Source organism: Schistocerca piceifrons, chromosome 1, assembly GCF_021461385.2.
Source record: "Schistocerca piceifrons isolate TAMUIC-IGC-003096 chromosome 1, iqSchPice1.1, whole genome shotgun sequence".
NCBI lineage: Eukaryota > Metazoa > Arthropoda > Insecta > Orthoptera > Acrididae > Schistocerca > Schistocerca piceifrons.
In genome coordinates, this window is record NC_060138.1 from 1,143,758,102 (window position 1) to 1,143,779,500 (window position 21,399).

The window sequence follows — 21,399 nt, forward strand, 5'->3', positions numbered from 1 at the left end:
ATCTTGTGAAGGAAAGTTGCTACTCACCATATAGCGGAGGTGCTTCTACATCCTTACATTTGTCATCTAGTTATCCTTGCTTAGCCATTTTGCAACTCCTGTCAATCTCATTTTTGAGACGTTTGTACTCCTTTTCGTCCAGTTCATTTGCTGCATTTTTATATTTTCTCCTTTTGTCAGTTAAATTCAGTATCTCTTCTGTTACCCATGGATTTCTACTAGCCCTCATCTTTTCACCTACTTGATGCTCTGCTGTCTTCACTATTTCATCTCTCAACAGTATCCATTCTTCTTCTACTTTATCTCTTTCCCCTGTTCTTGTCAGTCATTCCCTAATCTTCTTCTTCTTCTTCTTCTTCTTCAGTAGCTCTACAGCCCTTGGTGAGCCTTGGCTTCTTCAACAATCTTCCTCCACACTTCTCGGTTATTTGCTGCTCTTTTCCACCCCCGGACTCCCATATTGCTGATATCCATTATTACCTCATCGATCCATCTTCTTCTAGGTCTCCCTTTTCACCTAACCGAATGGATCATACCTTTCATCATTTTCTTTGGAATTCTATCCTCTGCCATTCTCTCCAAGTGTCCTAGCCATCGTATTCGCTGTGATTTCACAAATTTTACTATGTCCCTGCCTTGTATTAGCTCTTGTTATTCAGCATTGTAGCGTATTCTCCAGCCTTCTTCCTCCCTTATTGGCCCATAGATTTTGCGTAGTATTTTCCGCTCAATGCTTCTTAGAGCATTTTTATCGTGTTCTTGTCAACGACCATACCTCTGAGCCATATGTGATAACTGGGCGGACTAGGGAATTATATATTAGCAATTTAGTTTTTCTTGTAACAAGGCTACTTTTGAAAAGCTGCATATTTGCAAAGTAAGCTCTGTTTCCTGTTTGTATTCTTTCCCTTATAGCCTTTCCAATACTGTTATCATTTGTTATTAGGGCTCCCAAGTAGTTAAAAGAGGACACTCCATTGAAGCATTTCCCATTGATGTTTAGGTTTTTAGGGGTTCTTCTGGCCTCAGATTGTGACATTACCATATATTTTGTTTTGTTTTCATTTACTATAGGGCCAATTTTTAAGGCTTCTGTTTCCATTGCCCGGTATGTTTCTAGGAGCGTATTGTTATTTCTTCCTACTATAGCAATGTCATCAGCGTATGCACATATCTGGCTAGTTTTCATAAATATGGTGCCTCTTTCGTTGATTTTATTTACTGCACTATGCAGGGCTATGTTGAATAGGACAGTGGAGAGACTATCCCCTTGCTTCACACTTTTATTAAAGTCAAAGCTTTCACTTGTTCTGCTACGGACCTTTACTTTTGCTCTTGTCTCTGTCATTGTCATTCTGATTAGTCTTATTAATTTAGCACAGTTTGAAATCGATGAATAAGAAATGCAGATCTATATCATATTCATAGAACTTTTCCATCATTTGCCTTATCACAAATATTTGATCAGTTGTTCCTCTGCCCAGTTGAAAGCCACACTGATATTCCCCTAGTATGCCTTCTGCACACTTCCGTATCCTTTCGTTTAATATACTTGTGAAGATCTTATAAGCTGTACTTACGAGTGTTACACTTCTATAGTTTTCACATGCTGTTATGTCCCCTTTCTTATAAATGGGGACTATTATTCCAATTTTCCAATTATCTGGCATAGTTGCTGTTTCTCATATATCTGATATTAATGTGTGCAGTTCCTTTATTACAGCCTCACCACCAGTTTTTATTAACCCTTTTAGTGCCAAATACGATCTGATCGTGATCCAGATTTTCGGCGAAAAATGCCAGTAACGATCTGATCGTGATGCCTTTCTCATTTTCTAGGAAATACTAACAACTTTGCCTTCAAGCGCGGAAAAAATGAATGAGAAAGGCATCACGATCAGATCGTTACTGGCATTTTTTGCCGAAAATCTGGATCACGATCAGATCGTATTTGGCACTAAAAGGGTTAATTCAGCAATTATGCTGTCTTCCCCAGGGGCTCGATTGTTTTTTGACTTGTGTACAGCCTGGGAGACCTCTTGTAGTGTTGGCTTTCTTGCCTCATTTGTTTCATTGTCTACTTCCAGCTCCACTCTTCCCTCCTGTGCAGCTGTCTCTTCACCCTGTAGGCTGGTGCTTAGTGTATCTTTGAAATACTCTGCCCATCTTCCCACTATCTGTTCTTCCTCCCTTATCATTGGGAAAATGATAAGTCGTTCCGTAATGCTCCCTCTGAAACTCTCTATAACCTCTGTTTTTTTTCTCATTTTATCCAGGTCCAATCTCCTTAAATTCCTACATTTTTGGTTTCTTCAGTTTTAGTCTACAGTTCATAACCAATAAATTGTGCTCAGAGTCTTCATCTGCCCCTGGAAATGTTGTACATTTTGAAACCTGGTCCCTAAATCTCTGTCGTACCATTATATAGTCTATCTGAAAACTTCCAGTGTCTCCAGTGAAGATTGGTCTCCTGTCTATGAAACACAACATTCTGATACATCCTTCTGTTTGACAGTGGTAATTATCAGAAGTAATACAAAAGCAATGGATGCATCTCTAAACAAATTAGAGCTTATTGCCAAAAAATGAGGGAACTGCTTCAGATCTGCAATGAAAATAATGTTACAGCAGATATGCGTACTCAGTATAAAACATACATAAAAATTGTACGTAATGTTATAAAACAAGCAAAAATATGTACGATGATAGGTATATAACAATGGACAAGTAAAGTGAAAGCTATGTGGAAAATTATAAAAAAAGGGAAAAGGGCAAACATATGAAAGCAATGAGAATATTGTCTATACACAAAATGATAAAACTATTACAGAGCCTAGTGAAACAGCAAATATATTCAACTGTTAATTCAATGGAATAGCTGAAAATTTAACCAGTTCCTATCCACTGTTGGACTATGTCCGTCACTACTATTTTCTGCTACATCTCCAATATTGGATGATGTCCAACATGTTTCCATTATTGTGCTTTCTGTCCACTCCATTTCTAGATTTTCTAGACACATGGCAGCAATTAGTATGAAGATCTGACTACTCAAAGCTGTTACAAAATGTGTAAGTGATGATGTTATTGCCAGGTGGCTTCTCGAAGACAGTGAGGACGGAAGAGAATTCAGTGATGAAAGTGATGGAAAGAAACTTCTGCCATGTCCAGTGATATAAGTTCTTGTGAATCTGAACCTAATGATGGGAGTGGACAGTGATGAAAACACAAAACTTCTAGCAGATACCTGGAAAGTTTATCATAATGGTGATGGTGATTTCGTAAAGTTCTTTCTTTCTTCTTTCTTCATGCAACAAGGTTTTACCATTCCTCATGGTGTTCAACTAATATCCAAACTTGAATATTTCCAACTCTTCTTCACTGGCAATTTTATTAATGAAGTTGTGAATGCCACAAATATGTATGCTAAAGACAAGAAACAGATAATCACTCCACTTACAAAATACCCCTGTGGCTCTCATGGAGATGTTCTGTTAGAAGAATTGAAAGCTTTTCTTGGTGTGATATTTAACATGACCGAGAATTTGAAGGCAGAATTAGTTGACTATTTTACAGAACACTGACTGGAATGAACTCCATTTTTCAAGGATTATTTTCTTGTCTCCTTTTCTTTTTTATTCTTTTTCAGATATATTGGATGGTGCATTTAGTTCCACCTGTCACAGCTCAGGGGTGTCAAAGTATGAGATGGAGCAAGGTGAAGATTCTTAGTGAGTGTATTGACAGTAAATGCAAAAAACTAGATGCACCAAAAAGAAATGTGTTTATAGATGTGCGCACAGTAGGAGTCAAAAGAAGAATTCAGTTCAAGTGCTACAGTTTAAAGGAGCCTATGAAATGTGGTTTACTAATTTTCTGTCTGTGTGAATCAGAAAACAGTTATGTTTGGTTCATTTGGCACAGCAATTGCTAGCTTGTTCAGGTGGTTCAGGCTATCACATTTTTACTGACAGGTTCTACCCAAGCCCTCCCTTTGTTAGGGAATTGCACAAAATTTCATCTATTTCTTATTTCATCTATTTCTTATTTTCCATGTGATTTGGAGAAGACAAAACTTGCTGAATATGAGTTGTGTGCCTATCAAAGTGAGATGAAAACGGTGTCTTTCATTCTATAACAAGAGGTCAATGACTCTGTTGAGTACATTCTTTTGTCCTCAGATCCAGTTTGTCACTGGGTATAGGCAGAAAGAGCCTGTGCAGTTCATGAAATCTACTGTTATTTTGGAATACTCAAAGTTTACAGGAGGAGTGGACAGGACTATGGTTGTTGTGATTTTACAAGGCACCCCTACAAATGGTTGGAAGAAGTATTCTTCCAACTGATTGAAGTTACTGTAGTGAACAGTTGCATTCTTTACTCAATAGACAACAAATGTGGGGAACAACTGCAGACTCACCTTTCCCACGAAAGTATCTAATCAGAGAGCTAGTTGGCCAGATGAGAAATAAAATTCAAAGAAAAGAGGAGGACCACTATCGTCTGACACTGAGGGGAGACTAAGTGGGAAGATTTGTAGCAAATGCTTGGGAAAAGGGGGAAGAAGGGAAACATTTTCTACTACAAAACATAGTTGCCTGGACTTACCGGGAGAATGTTTTAAAAAGTACCATACAGAAAAAATTATAAACAACCATAAACAAAGACCAGTGTAGTTTCTGTGGTGTCACCGCAAGGCACCACACTTGCTAGGTTGTAGGCTTTAAATCGGCCACGGTCTGTCAGTACACATCGGACCCACGAGTCGCCACTGTCGACGCTAGCAGACCAAGACAAGCTAGCACACTGGCCAGTTCTACAGCTGACTTTAACAGGAATGGTTCACTGGTTATAGCTTCAGAGATCTCATTTGCAGAGACACTAGTTAGCATAAGCTTCAGCTAAGTCAGTAGCTACGTCCTAGCCAGGTGCCACGTACAGTTTATGCATTGACGATTGATCTATATGTGTGAAGCAATCAGAATTGCAAAGAAGTATTCGCAGTTCAGTCTAAAACTGCACTTGTAAATATTATTGTACAAAGTCAAGATCGACGTTCACCGCTGAAGCTGAATTAAAAACTAAGTATTTAATTGTATTCCTGTCTACTAACTTTCTAAAAATCTAAGATGTTCCAGATACATCCCATCAAGTATAGTTCATTGATCCTCACGTCAACCTACATGATCAATGCATGAAATTAATGGCCAAACCTCGTGATCAGACTAAGTGTAAAATTGTGTGACTCACCCGGGTCACTCTTTTTCCATGAGGCCCATAGTTCCGCCTCATACATAACAGTTTCAAAACTAGTGTAAAAGATAATAAAGTTGTCAAGTGACCTCATATTGCATTTTCTTTTTATTTTTTTAACAGTAGTGTAATAATCTGTAATGCCTCACATCCTTAATCACATAAAATAAATAAGAGTTGCAAAGAATGCTGTGAGTAGAAAAATTGGAGTAGAAAGGGTTAATAAAAACTAATGTCAGTGCAGATCAGCAGCAAGTGGAAATCAAGATCATTAGCTGTAAATTATCAATCCTTGTGGATCACTTTAGCAGGGAGGGTACAATCAAGGCTGTTACAGACCTAAAAACAACATATTCAGCAGGAATTGATGGTGTACCCAGCAGAATCTTACAGCTCTTTCTCTAAAATATAATTGACCCTCTCATTCACATATGTAACTTCTTATTAATCAGGCATAATTCCTGATCAGACAAAGTTACTGCTATATCAAAAGCCAGCAACAAAGATAAATTGATAAACCATCAATCCATTACAATAACATCCTGTTTTTTAAAAGTATTGGAAAAAAATAATTTACAATAAATTATTAAAGTTTATGAACAAACATAGAGTATTAGCCAATTCTCAACATGGTTTCTGAAGTAAGAAATAAACTGAGGTAGCAGTCTATGAAGGTGTAACCACAGTTTTAAAAGCCACTGATGGAGAAACAGTAAACAGCAGGTATATTTTTAAACTTAACTGAAGCTTTTGATGTGGTACATCATGGAACACTTGAATACTACAGCATTAGGGGACTGTCAAATGAAAGGATTCGTTCGTTTCTCAATGAAAGCATACAGGAAGTATACATCAGACATGTACATGAAAAGGCACATATAGTATCAGTATATCTGTCAGAAGAATGGTGATCTGGATTTGCATGTTGCTTCACACAAAATAATTCTGTTTGCTAATGACACAGCAGTGTTTGTAAAATTAGCAAAAAATGAAGACATCCGACATAAAGTAAACTCCATTACAAAACAACTAAGTAAATGGTCAACAATAAATCATATGGCTTTACTGGCAGAAGTAAAGCTGTGAGGATGGCGCATGAGTCGTGCTTTGGTAGCTCAGATGGTAGAGCACTTGCCCATGAAAGGCAAAGGTCCCAAGTTCGAGTCTCGGTCTAGTACACAGTTTTAATCTGCCAGGAAGTTTCAATAATAAATCTGCTTATAATAAATAACATGAAAATAGTAGTATAACATGAAAATAGCAGCCAAAACAATACCTTGCATTATCCTGACATCACCATCAACCAGCAACCCTCTGTGAAAAAAGAGGCAACAAATTTCTTGAGATTTGGATTCAAAGTGACCTAAAATGGTACAAGTATATTGAACACATCAATAATGCCAAATGTGTATAGGTTGTTATCATTTAAGGGCTATGGAAAATGCATAAATCCACAGACACTAATGTGTGTCCACTACACATATTTTAATGCCCATTTTAAATATGGATTCATGTGACAGCAGAATTCACCAGCAGCTCTGGGAACCTCCAGAATCCAAAGAAAGAGCCATTCAGATTATTATAAGGGGCAGGGCTAGACAGTCATATAAGCTGAAATTTAAAATACTGAGAGTGCTACCACTACCATCCATGTTTATTCTTGACACAGAAATGTATATTTTAAAAAATGCAATTGGAAACTATAATACTATTAGAAAAGATTTTGATTTACATAATCACAATACTAGACAAAAAAGTAACTTGCATGTACTCCTAGCCAATAAAAGTTTGTATGGGAAAGGTACATGCTGTATGGCAATAAAACTATTCAGCAAGTTCCCAAATGATATAAAATGTACACCAAATATTAAAGATTTCGTGAGATCTGTTAGAGAATACCTACAGTACCACTGCTTCTATTCAGGAATCAAATTTTTGAATTACAATAAATGTCTAGATCTGCAACATTTCTAATTTTGTAATGTGTTGAACTACATCATACATCTTGTGATAATTGTTCTTTTTAGTGACTAGAGTTAAGTCCAATATCATCTTGTACAGTGTACTACATACGATCAAAGTACTAAATAAATAATGAAATTATGATATTGTTTCAGTTTTGTGGTCATGCAGACATGTCTACAAACCTTCCTCAAGGGACTCAGTTGACATTAGTGAGTGCTACAATGCCAACAAGCCTGCCAAGTATTTTAGGACAGCTGATTGAGGTTTGTGGTATTATAGTATAAAGTCTGTTAGCTTATGGGCTCCTGAGAAAGTGCTTTGATGTGAAACAAATTTAAAACATCTAACAGTGCTGTGTTATATAACTAGCAAATGAATTCCTTCTTTTATTGACTCAGTACTTTCGTACTTAAGTAGAAAGTTTAGAGCATGGAGGAGGAGAAAGAGGAGATAGATAGTAATATCTGATGACATAGTCTTCATCAGAATTCAAGACATATGGAATATTTAACACCATTTTCGATACTCTGCTTTGCAGTACACTGTAATCTTATGTGTACCACCACCTTGTGTAGAAAACGTGTAAGTGTGTTTATACACAGGTCCATGTGTAACAGTCATTGGCTGACATCAACACTAATTAACTTGGAAACATATTTTTCTTAAAAGTTATTTCTCAGGACAACCTACCCTGCAATATTCTTATGAGTTTTTCAGATTGTTTCTGAGAACCCTGTATATGATACATAAAAAAATTCTGAGCACCCTGTATGTGATACATAAAAAAGTCTACTCACTAAGCTTCCCATGTGCAGTCTTCAGCGCAGGAGCCTTTGAATCTCAGAACTTAATCTTTGTCAGCTGATGGCAATAATCATCCAATATTACTGAAAATGTTACCCCAGAATCTCCTGGTTCTAGGAAAGGTTGGTTGTCTGTGATAATGCCAGTGTGATTTCCCAGTATCTTGAGTACTGTTGTTCATTGAGAATTTTAGTCTGTGGCAGCTGACCTCCATAGACGGTGGCTTTGTTTAGTTTGCCTAATTTAGCCTGCTGGAACTTCTTTATAGTGAACTAATGTAGTGTACTGGAGAGTAATGTCGACCAGGGTATGATGATGGGCTCTATCGTGCAGGTTGGCTGTAGTCTTTTGCAGTTACGTGTATAGAACTGCCTGGTTGTCAATGTCTTGTAACATAACACTCTTCTTCCTTCTTTACAGTAGCACCCACAATCAAACCATACAGGCATGTTGTCCTGTATTCTCCAAGTGTCTGTTTATCTGCACATTGATCAAATTAGGAGGAGGGCCAGTGTCTTCAGCAACTTGGATATCATTTGATGGTCGCAGCATAAGGTGGTGTTTCCAACTCCATTCCTATATGTAGGTTTGATGTGTAGAGATAGTGCCTGTGATTAATGAACCTCTTCTGAAATTAATTATACTAATTCTTGCTCCTGGCTGCATTTGACAATTAATGTTGATGTGTTTTGCCATCTTATTGGGATTGATGTTAACGGAGTCCACAAACTCACATATCTCTTCTCTTACCATTTACTACATTAAAAATATGAAGTCCTGGTGGTATTTCATGACAGCCATCTCTACAACATTTAGAAGTCTGTCAAACTTGTTTTAGCAAACTCTTTTTTTCAGGTGCATTGCCTCAATATGTTGGCACCAAGTGATGAAGTCCTCTGATGTAGTGATATCCTTGATATTCGTTCTCTGCTATGTTCTTCATTAGGTGTGAAACTATGTTGGCTTCTGTCATGTGTCATCCACAAAACCTGTTAAATTACGAAACACTACAAATTTATTCCCCAAGACATTTCATTTTTGAGATGCAAAATATGCAATTTTTAATAATTTAAACAACATATTTTCAAAAAACAAAATGTGATTGTAATATATGGTTGTGAATATAATTTTATGAAGAGATTTGCTTACTTAGTATGATCATATACCCACATTAATGTACATATTTGTTTGGACCAACATCAGGTATGGGAAACAAAATATAATTGGTTAACTGTATAAGATTAACTAGCAGATCAGGCCAATTACATCACAACATGAGACAACAGCTAGCAACTCGTGGCTGAGTCGTTGAAATATTGTTTGCAAAAAGGAATCATCATATCTGTTGGATGTCTGAAAGCATGCCATAAATCAATCATGTCAAGAAAATGTAAGAAATCCCGTGAAACAAAAATTTTGAAGGGTATGAAATAGTATACTTCTGCACAAACAGCAACAAGTGATTATGTTGAAAGGTTAATTGCTTGTAGCACATTTTCATTGTGCCATTAATTCTAGGTAGACTCATTAAAGAAGGTGACAACTGGCTCTCTGCACCAAGTGATGACTCATATACCACAGAAATTTATTCGCTTGGGCAAGTCTCAGAAACCTGAGGAATTGCTTAGAATTGCAAAGTCTGATTCAAAATCAGGCATTCCACTTCTTATATTCAGGTGAGACTATTATTTTCAACTAGTTTCTAAAATCATTTGGTTCCCTTTTCGGTAATGAAGTGTTTACACTTAGTAGTAATGAAAAAAATCATAACATGTTAAAGTTACATACAATGTATAAAATTCCGCCTAAAGTTTTCTTGATGATTTCACAGCAATAAATCATCCACTTGTGACTGGATATCCCTCTTCTTAAATGAGAATGGTGTTAGCTGTATCAATCTCAACGGTGCAATGCCTGAGGCAATACGAACTGGGAAGTTCAAACAGTTCCAGTCAGAGAGAGTAAATGTAATTTCCTGCACTGATATTGGATCAAGAGGACTGGATACAGTGAGGGTTTGTATTTCTAACATATCATTTTAGATTGGTGTTACAATAAGCAAAAGATGGAAGACAGCTTAGGGTTTATCATTCAGTCAGTTATGGATCATAAGTGTGGATAGGACAGAAAAGCATGTATCTGATTACCTTCAGTTTTGTTCTATAATAGGCCAAACATTTACTTTTCTGGTACCAAAAGTGATGTAAGAAAAGTCTTTTTATGATTCAAAGACTCTTCATAGTTCTATTTTTGTTTTTAAGACCTATTATAGTTTTGTTTATTCGCACTAGCTAGCTTTCACATTAATCTTAATCTACATCTACATCTACATCTATACTCCGCGAGCCACCTTACGGTGTGTGGCGGAGGGTACTTATTGTACCACTATCTGATCCCCCCTTCCCTGTTCCATTCACGAATTGTGCGTGGGAAGAACGACTGCTTGTAAGTCTCCGTATTTGCTCTAATTTCTCGGATCTTTTCGTTGTGATCATTACGCGAGATATATGTGGGCGGTAGTAATATGTTGCCCATCTCTTCCCGGAATGTGCTCTCTCGTAATTTCGATAATAAACCTCTCCGTATTGTGTAACGCCTTTCTTGAAGTGTCCGCCACTGGAGCTTGTTCAGCATCTCCGTAACGCTCTCGCGCTGACTAAATGTCCCCATGACGAATCGCGCTGCTTTTCGCTGGATCATGTCTATCTCTTCTATTAATCCAACCTGGTAAGGGTCCCATACTGATGAGCAATACTCAAGAATCGGACGAACAAGCGTTTTGTAAGCTACTTCTTTCGTCGATGAGTCACATTTTCTTAGAATTCTTCCTATGAATCTCAACCTGGCGCCTGCTTTTCCCACTATTTGTTTTATGTGATCATTCCACTTCAGATCGCTCCGGATAGTAACTCCTAAGTATTTTACGGTCGTTACCGCTTCCAATGATTTACCACCTATGGCATAATCGTACTGGAATGGATTTCTGCCCCTATGTATGCGCATTATATTACATTTATCTACGTTTAGGGAAAGCTGCCAGCTGTCGCACCATGCATTAATCCTCTGCAGGTCCTCCTGGAGTACGCACGAGTCTTCTGATGTTGCTACTTTCTTGTAGACAACCGTGTCATCTGCAAATAGCCTCACGGAGCTACCGATGTTGTCAACTAAGTCATTTATGTATATTGTAAACAATAAAGGTCCTATCACGCTTCCCTGCGGTACTCCCGAAATTACCTCTACATCTGCAGATTTTGAACCGTTAAGAATGACATGTTGTGTTCTTTCTTCTAGGAAATCCTGAATCCAATCACAAACCTGGTCCGATATTCCGTAAGCTCGTATTTTTTTCACTAAACGTAAGTGCGGAACCGTATCAAATGCCTTCCTGAAGTCCAGGAATACGGCATCAATCTGCTCGCCAGTGTCTACGGCACTGTGAATTTCTTGGGCAAATAGGGCGAGCTGAGTTTCACATGATCTCTGTTTGCGGAATCCATGTTGGTTATGATGAAGGAGATTTGTATTATCTAAGAACGTCATAATACGAGAACACAAAACATGTTCCATTATTCTACAACAGATTGACGTAAGCGAAATAGGCCTATAATTATTCGCATCTGATTTATGACCCTTCTTGAAAATGGGAACGACCTGCGCTTTCTTCCAGTCGCTAGGTACTTTACGTTCTTCCAGCGATCTACGATAAATTGCTGATAGAAAGGGGGCAAATTCTTTAGCATAATCACTGTAGAATCTTAAGGGTATCTCGTCTGGTCCAGATGCTTTTCCGCTACTAAGTGATAGCAGTTGTTTTTCAATTCCGATATCGTTTATTTCAATATTTTCCATTTTGGCGTCCGTGCGACGGCTGAAGTCAGGGACCGTGTTACGATTTTCCGCAGTGAAACAGTTTCGGAACACTGAATTCAGTATTTCTGCCTTTCTTCGGTCGTCCTCTGTTTCGGTGCCATCGTGGTCAACGAGTGACTGAATAGGGGATTTAGATCCGCTTACCGATTTTACATATGACCAAAACTTTTTAGGGTTCTTGTTTAGATTGTTTGCCAATGTTTTATGTTCGAATTCGTTGAATGCTTCTCTCATTGCTCTCTTTTTCGCTTCATTCAGCTTTTCCTTATCAGCTATGATTCGACTACTCTTAAACCTATGATGAAGCTTTCTTTGTTTCCGTAGTACCTTTCGTACATGATTGTTATACCACGGTGGATCTTTCCCCTCGCTTTGGACCTTAGTCGGTACGAACTTATCTAAGGCGTACTGGACGATGTTTCTGAATTTTTTCCATTTTTGTTCCACATCCTCTTCCTCAGAAATGAACGTTTGATGGTGGTCACTCAGATATTCTGCGATTTGTGCCCTATCACTCTTGTTAAGCAAATATATTTTCCTTCCTTTCTTGGCATTTCTTATTACACTTGTAGTCATTGATGCAACCACTGACTTATGATCACTGATACCCTCTTCTACATTCACGGAGTCGAAAAGTTCCGGTCTATTTGTTGCTATGAGGTCTAAAACGTTAGCTTCACGAGTTGGTTCTCTAACTATCTGCTCGAAGTAATTCTCGGACAAGGCAGTCAGGATAATGTCACAAGAGTCTCTGTCCCTGGCTCCAGTTCTGATTGTGTGACTATCCCATTCTATACCTGGTAGATTGAAGTCTCCCCCTATTACAATAGTATGATCACGAAACTTCTTCACGACGTTCTGCAGGTTCTCTCTGAGGTGCTCAACTACTACGGTTGCTGATGCAGGTGGTCTATAGAAGCATCTACATTTAAATTTAGTGACAGGATGTACCATTACGACCAGCTGCAACTATAAGCTTCACAACAAGGAAATTGTGGGGTGAAGTTATTGTTAGAACGCCTACTTTTTAAAAAAGTTTCATACTTGAGGTTTGAGGATGTACACAATATATTATCCTCAAGCTTATTTTGGCACAAGATATTCTTTTTCCCAGAAAAGGACTAGACTCTGTATGCCATTAATGTATGGGAATATGCAAAGTATCGTAACATTTTTATGATATTGCCTCCAAAATCAACAATCACTTGCAAAGAAAACAAACATTTGGCAAGGTCTAAAAAAGCAAAGTCCAATTAAAATTCTAATCTGTATGCATACCTATGACTTTTGAGTATTCGATTTCATATATTTTCTTTCTACCATGACCAAACAATGGAAACTCCAAGTAGGAATATCAACAATGTAGGAAAAGATAGATTGCTACTTACCGTAAAGAAAAAACGTCAAGTTGCAGACAGGCATGATTAAAAGACACTCACCTCCCACATGCACACAACATTCATCAGTATCAACATTCATCAGTAAACACACACACACACACACACACACACACACACACACACACACACAGAGAAGCAAGCAAGTCTCACACACACACACACACACGACCACCAATTCCAGCATCTCGAGCCGGAATGCTACACCACATGGGATGCAAGCAGCAATTGGAGCGGGTGGGGAAGGGGAAGGGATGGAAGGGTATGGGTGGTGAGAGAGATGAACGCTGTCTGGTGGAGTGTGCAGGGACTAGACTCCAATAGGTGCAGTGTCTGGAGTTTGTGGGGCAGGGAGGGGGGAAAAAGGAATGAAAAAGGAGAGGAGCGGGGAAAGACAGGTGGTTGCATTTACAGAGTACTGCAAATACTCAGAGTGTGAGACCAGTATGGGGAGGAGATGACAGGACATAGGGGGTTGGAACTGTCAGATAGAGGGAAGATAGGGTGTCTTATTGAAGATATTATCAATGAACCTGAAGCAGACCATCAGCTTGATGTTTTGGGAGGCTAGGAAGGTCTCCTCTAGATGGTCCATAAATAGGTTGGCATAGGAGGGTGCAAAGTGGGTGCCCATGACCATGCCATGGATTTGTTTGTATACCTTTCCTTCAAATGAGAAGTACTTGTGGGTTAGGATAAAGTTAGTGAGGTGTATGAGGAAAGAGGTAGTGGGTTTGGAGTCTGAAGGACGACGAGGAAGGTAGTGTTCAGTAGCAGTAAGACCATGGGCATGAAGGATGTTAGCGTACAGGGAGGTGTTGTCAACAGTGACAAGTAGGGATCCAGGAGGTAAAGGGGTGGGGATGGTGGAGAGTCAGTGAGGCAAGTGGTTGATACCTTTGATGTGGGAAGCTAGATCACAGGCAGTTAGTTGGAGGTGTTGGTAAATAGTGCCAAAATTCTTTCGATGGTGGCACAATAACCAGCCATAGTGGGGCATCCAGGATTGTTAGGTTTGTGGATTTTGGGAAGCATGTAGAAGGTGGGTGTGCGGGGTGTCATAGGTGTGAGGAGAGAAATGGATTCAGGGAAGATGTCTGGGAAGGGCCTAAGGCTTTAAGTAGGGATTAGAATTTGTGGTGGACTTCTGGGATGGGATCACTCTAGCAAAGTTTAAAGGTGGAGGAGGTGGACCATTGGCGGAGGCCTTCTGCCAGGTAATCACTGTGATTCATCACAACAGTTGTGGAATCTTTGTCTGCAGGTAGGATGATTTGGTCAGGATTTGTTTTGAGGTTCTGTATGGCTGTTCTTTCTTGTACTGAAAGGTTGGTGTTCTGAGGAAGGGACCTGGGGAAGGATGGTGAGGATAAGTTGGAGGTGAGGAATTCCTGGAAGGTTACCAGGGGGTGGTTAGGTGGGAGCGGGAAGGGCCACGGTTATACAGTGGTATTAACTGGAAGAGGCAGGGTTCAGTGTTGGAATTAGGATGGTTTTGGTTGGAGGAATTGGCAGCAAGGAAGTGCTTCCATTGCCGGGATTGGCAGAAGGAGAGTAGGTCGTTGACAAGTCCAGCGTGGTTAAATTTGGATGTCGGACTAAAGGTGAGGCCTTTGTATTGGATAGAAACTTATGTGGAGCTGAGGGTTTTGGTGGAAAGGTTAACAACAGTGTTATGAGAATATTCTGGCTCTGGATCTGGTGGGAGGTTGGTAGGAAGTTTTGGAGGATGTGGCAAGTTGGAAAAGTCAGCTAGGCAGGGTTTGCTATTGCTAGGCATCTACATCTACATCCATACTCCGCATGCCACCTGACGGTGTGTGGTGGAGGGTACCCTGAGTACCTCTATTGGTTCTCCCTTCTATTCCAGTCTCGTATTATTCGTGGAAAGAAAGATTGTCAGTATGCCTCTCTGTGGGCTCTAATCTCTCTGATTTTATCCTCTTCGTCTCTTCGCGAGATATATGTAGGAGGTAGCAATATACTGCTTGACTCCTCGGTGAAGGTATGTTCTCGAAACTTCAACAAAAGCCCATACCAAGCTACTGAGCGTCTCTTTTGCAGAGTCTTCCACTGGAGTTTATCTATCATCTCCATAATGCTTTTGTGATTACTAAATGATCCTGTAATGAAGTGCACTGCTCTCCGTTGGATCTTCCCTATCTCTTCTATCAACCCTATCTGGTACGGATCCCACACTGGTGAGCAGTATTCAAGCAGTGGGCAAACAAGTGTACTGTAACCTACTTCCTTTGTTTTTGGACTGTATTTCCTTAGGATTCTTCCAATGAATCTCAGTCTGGTATCTGCTTTACTGACTATTAATTTTATATGGTCATTCCATTTTAAAACACTCCTAATGCCTACTCCCAGATAATTTATGGAATTAACTGCTTCCAGTTCCTGACCTGCTATATTGTAGCTAAATGATAAAGGATCTTTCTTTCTTTCTTTGTATTCGTAGCACATTACACTTGTCTACATTGAGATTCAGTTGCCGTTCCCTGCACCATCCCTCAATTCCTTGCAGATTCTCCTGCATTTCAGTACAGTTTTCCATTGTTACAACCTCTCGATATACTACAGCATCATCCGCAAATAGCCTCAGTGGACTTCCAATGTTATCCACAAGGCCATTTATATACATTGTGAATAGCAACAGTCCTATGACACTCCCCTGCGGCATGCCTGAAATCACTCTTACTTCGGAAGACTTCTCTCCATTGAGAATGACATGTTGCGTTTTGTTATCTAGGAACTCTTCAATCCAATCACACAATTGGTCTGATAGTCCATATGCTCTTACTTCGTTCATTAAACGACTGTGGGGAACTGTAATAAACGCCTTGTGGAAGTCAAGAAACATGGCATATACCTGGGAACCCGTGTCTATGGCCCTCTGAGTCTCATGGATGAATAGCTTGAGCTGGGTTTCACATGATAGTCTTTTTCAAAAGCCATGTTGATTCCTACAGAGTAGATTTCTGGTCTCCAGAAAAGTCACTATACTCGAACATAATACGTGTTCCAAAATTCTACAACTGATTGACATTAGAGATATAGGTCTATAGTTCTGCACATCTGCTCGACGTCCCTTCTTGAAAATGGGGATGACCTGTGCTCTTTTCCAATCTTTTGGAACGCTGTGCTCTTCTAGAGACCTACGGTACACCGCTGCAAAAAGGGGGGCAAGTTCCTTCGCGTACTCTGTGTAAAATCAAACTGGTATCCCATCAGGTTCAGCGGCCTTTCCTCTTTTGAGCGATTTTGATTGTTTTTCTATCCCTCTGTCATCTATTTCAATATCTATCATTTTGACATCTGTGCGACAATCTATAGAAGGAACTACAGTGCAGTCTTCCTCTGTGAAACAGCTTTGGAAAAAGACATTTAGTATTTCGGACTTTCGTCTGTCATCCTCTGTTTCAGTACCATTTTGGTCATTGTGTGTCTGGACATTTTGTTTTGATCCACCTGCCGCTTTGACATAAGACCAAAATTTCTTAGGATTTTCTGCCAAGTCAGTACATAGAACTTTATTTTCGAATTCGTTGAACGCCTCTCGCATAGCCCTCCTCACACTACATTTCGCTTTGTGTAATTTTTGTTTGTCTGCAGGGCTTTGGCTATGTTTACGTTTGCTGTGAAGTTTTCTTTGCTTCCGAAGCAGTTTTCTAACTCGGTTGTTGTAACACGGTGGTTCTTTCTCACGTCTTACAATCTTGCTTGGCACATACTCATCTAATGCATATTGTACGATGGTTTTGAACTTTAACCACTGATCCTCAACACTATCTGTATTTGAGATAAAACTTTCATGTTGAGCTGTCAAGAACTCTGAAATCTGCTTTTTGTCACTTTTGCTTATAACAGAAAAATCTTCCTACCTTATTTAATATTTCTATTTACGGCTGAAATCACCGATGCTGTAACTACTTTATGATCGCTGATTCCCTGTTCTGCGTTAACTGTTTCAAATAGTTCAGGTCTGTTTGTCACCAGAAGGTCTCATATGTTATCACCACGAATCAGTTCTCTGTTTAACTGCTCAAGGTAGTTTTCAGATAATGCACTTAAAAAATTTTCACTGGGTTTTTTGTCCCTGCCACCCGCTATAAATGTTTGAGTCTCCCAGTCTATATCTGGTAAATTAAAATCTCCACCCAAAACTATAACATGGTCGGAAAAATCTACTCAAAATATTTTCCAAATTTTCCTTCAGGTGTTCTTCCACAACAGCTGCTGAGCCAGGGGACGTATAGAGACATCCAATTACCACGTTTGAGCCTGCTTTAACTGTGACCTTCACCCAAATTATTTCACATTTTGGATCTCCGTCAATTTCCTTCGATACTATTGCACTTTTTATCGCTATAAACACGCCTCCCCCTTCACTGTCCAGCCTGTCTGTGCGGTATACATTCCAATCTGAGTTTAGAATTTCATTACAGTTTACATCTGGTTTCAGCCAGCTTTTCGTCCTTAGTACTATGTGAGCACTGTGACCGTTTATTAATGAGAGCAGTTCTGGGACCTTTCTATAGATGCTCATGCAGGCAGGGTTTGCTGCTGTGAGGGGTGGATGAGGAGGAACACTGTGGGCACAATAGGGGTTGGATAGTAGTGCCCCGAGGCAGCAGCAGGATGTCAGCAGGTTGAATAATTTATGGAGGTGACCTGGAGCAGTGGTAGTTCTAGGATTCCTGTGCCATAGAGGTATGTTTTTGCAGTACTAGGTTTGTGAGGGCTAGGGATTGGTGGAATCTGAAAAGGTGTAGGCCATTGTGAAAGGAGGGGGTTGGATCCAGAGAAAGGAATCTTAGGAAAGTTAGGCCATTTGGGGGATTCCATGGTTTAGACATAATTTGAGAAACAGGATGAGAGACTGGGTTTTAACCAGGGAAAGGGATACTTTTGTAAACTGGTGCAGAAAGTTGGAGCAATATCTGTTGTGGCAGGAATGGTGCAAAGGAAATGGGAATGGCGCAGAACTGAGCAAAATAGGTATTGATGGGTGTGAGAAGAGCTGGATACCTGAAAATATGTGTAAAGATGCGTAAAGAATATGTAAAGACATGTGGAAACACACACAGATACACAGAGATACGAGATATACATCTGCTCTCCTTCTCCCGATCCCTGTAATGGAAGCACATTTTTTTCTGCCAATCCCTCCAAGCAAAACCACCATGTGATGTTTAAAGCTTTCCTGGCGTACTGATTGTTCCATAAAAACACGGGAGAACTGTCGGATATCGGTAACGTCCTGCCACGATATTTCGGCACAGAGGTGAGTGCCACTGTAGTAGTACTGGCGAGTACACGCTGAGCTCCGCTATTTAAAGCCTTACTGAGGTGACATTGCACATGCACTGCTCAGCGTGCGCGTTCATAACGGCTCCGTGCGCTGCGCCTCGCGCCCTCCACTGTGAAAGCCTGGCGTATCGGTATCAGGTCAATTTCCATCTTTATGCAGATAACTACGTCGACTACGAAGTTTCTCTATAACAGGATTCCAAGCAGAGTTTAGCTGATAACCGCTATCTCGATTGATGAGAGTCTCGTTGTCAGACAATCTTATTTCCACAGATTCATTGATAATCGAACTCCAAAAGCTTGATGTATGGGCCAAACTTTTTGTGTCGTTGTAATTCATGGAATGGTCTGTAGAAATACAATGTTTGGCGATTGCGGACTTGGTGGGTTGGAGAAGGCGAGTATGCCGTTGGTGTTTCACAATGCGTTCCTGCACAGTTCATGTTGTTTGCCCTATATATGATTTGCCACATTCACACGGAATTTTGTAAACACCTGGTTTACACAGGCCCAGGTCGTCTTTAACTGATCCCACCAGTGATGAAATTTTGGAAGGAGGACGAAAGATGACTCTCACTTGATTCTTTCTCAATATTCTGCCTATCTGTGAAGAATAATAGTAAGAATAAATGGTAGATAAACAGTCGACCTGAAGGCCTCTTCCTCTTCCTTGTTCCGTCGTTTGTAGGTCTTCATCACTCTGTTCACTTGCCTAGGTGAAAAGCCGTTCTTCAAAAATACTTTTTGCATGTGTTCCAGTTCCATTTGAAGACTGTCGGCGTCAGAGATAGTATGGGCACGGTGGATCAAGGTTTTGAGAACGCCCATTGTTTGTGCTAGATGGTGGCAACTAGTAGCTTGTAGATACAGGTCTGTATGAGTGGGCTTTCTGTACACCGAGTGACCAAGTGTGCCATCACTCTTCTGTTGCACCAAGACGTCTAAAAATGGCAGACAACCATCTTTCTCTATCTCCATAGTAAACTTTATGTTTTCATGTATGGAGTTCATGTGACGTAAAAATTCTTGGAGATGGTCCAGACCATGAGGCCACACTATAAAAGTGTCATCAACGTACTGCCAAAATACTGTCGGTTTAAAAGTGGCAGAGTCTAGCCTCCACACCACAGTGGCACTCACCTGAAGATGGCCAGAAGACTCTGCGCCGAAATATCGTGGCAGGACGTTACTGGTATCCGGCAGTTCTCCCGTGTTTTTATAAAACCATCATAATTCCAACACTGAGCCCTGACTCTTCCAGTTTGTACAACCATCCAACCATGATCCTGCCCCCCCCCTCCCCCCCCATCCCTCCCACCTAACCACCTGCTGCTCACCTTCCAGGAATTCCTTACCTCCAACATAGCCTCACCATCCTTCCCCAGGTCCCTTCCTCAGAACACCAACCTTTCAGTGGAAGAAAGAACAGCCATACATAACCTCAAAACAAATCCTGATCTAATCGTCCTACCAGCAGACAAAGGCCCCACCACTGTTGTGATGAATTGCTGTGGGTGCCAGGCAAAGGCTTTCACCAGTTGTCTGACTTCTCCTTCTGTAAACTTTGCCCTAGTGATCCCATCCCAGAAGTCCAACACAAAATTTAATCCCTGCTTAAAGACTTACGTGAATCCATTTCCCTCCTAATCTCTATGACATCCTGCACACCCACCTTCTACATGCTTCCCAAAATCTACAAACCCAACAATCCTGGATGCCTTATTGTGGCTGGTTATTGTGCCCCAACTGAAAGACTTTTGGCACTCATTGACCAACACCTCCAACCAACTGCCCGTATTCTAGCCTCCCACATCAAAGACAGCATCCACTTCTCTCACTGACTCTCTACTGTCCCCACCCGTTTACCACCTGGATCCCTACTCATCACCACCTCCCTATGCACCAACATCCTTCATGCCCATGGTCTTACCGCTATTGAACACTACCTTCCTCAACATCCTTCAGACTCCAAACCCACTACCTCATACACCTTACTAACTTTATTGTAAACCACAACTACTACTCATTTGAAGAGAAGGTATATAAGCAAATCCTTGGCATAACCATGGGCACCCACATGGCACGCGCCTATGCCAACCTACTTGTGGACCAACTGGAGGAGACCTTTCTGGCCTCCCAAAATACCGAATCCATGGTATGGTTCAAGTTCATTGATAGTATCTTCATGACCTGGATCCAGGTCCAAGACAAGCTATCTTCCTTCCTTTGCAATCTCAACACCTTCTCTCCCATCTGCTTCACGTGGTCCTCCTCAACAAAGTGTGCCACCTTCCTAGATGTTGACCACCTTGTCTCTGATGTCTCCATCTGAACCTCTGTCCACGTTAAACCAACTAACCACCAATAGTGCATGCATTTTGACAACTATCGTCCCTCTCACACCAAAAAATCCCTCCCATATAGACTGGCTGCCCAGTGTTAATGTATCTGCAGTGACAAAAACTCCCTTGCTCAATATGCTGAGGGTCTCACCAAGGCCTTCAAACAATCCCCCCAGCCCCAAAAGCCAGCCACAAAGGAGTGTCACCTTTGTCACCCAGTACCACTCCGAATTGGAACAACTGAACTATATCCTTCACCAGGGCTTTGATTACCTATTATGGTTCCCTGAAATGAGAGACATCCTACCCGAGATACTTCCAACCCCTTCTCAAGTGGTGTTCCGTCTTCTACCCAATGCCCACATCATTCTAGCCTATCACTATGTCACTTCCAATACCAACGCCTTGCCACAAGGATCATATCTCTGTGGAAGATCCAGGTGCAAAAC

At 40.4% G+C, this 21,399-nt stretch overlaps 1 protein-coding gene across 1 annotated transcript in view; it reads left to right on the forward strand.

The window, feature by feature from the left end:
- Positions 1–21,399, forward strand: part of LOC124780923 (probable ATP-dependent RNA helicase DDX28) — a 95,648-nt gene that overhangs the window by 57,051 nt on the left and 17,198 nt on the right. The window contains exons 8-10 of the mRNA XM_047253816.1: positions 7,371–7,481; positions 9,541–9,698; positions 9,854–10,037. Of these exons, the coding sequence (XP_047109772.1) occupies positions 7,371–7,481; positions 9,541–9,698; positions 9,854–10,037 (453 nt within the window). The remainder of the gene's footprint in view (positions 1–7,370; positions 7,482–9,540; positions 9,699–9,853; positions 10,038–21,399) is intronic.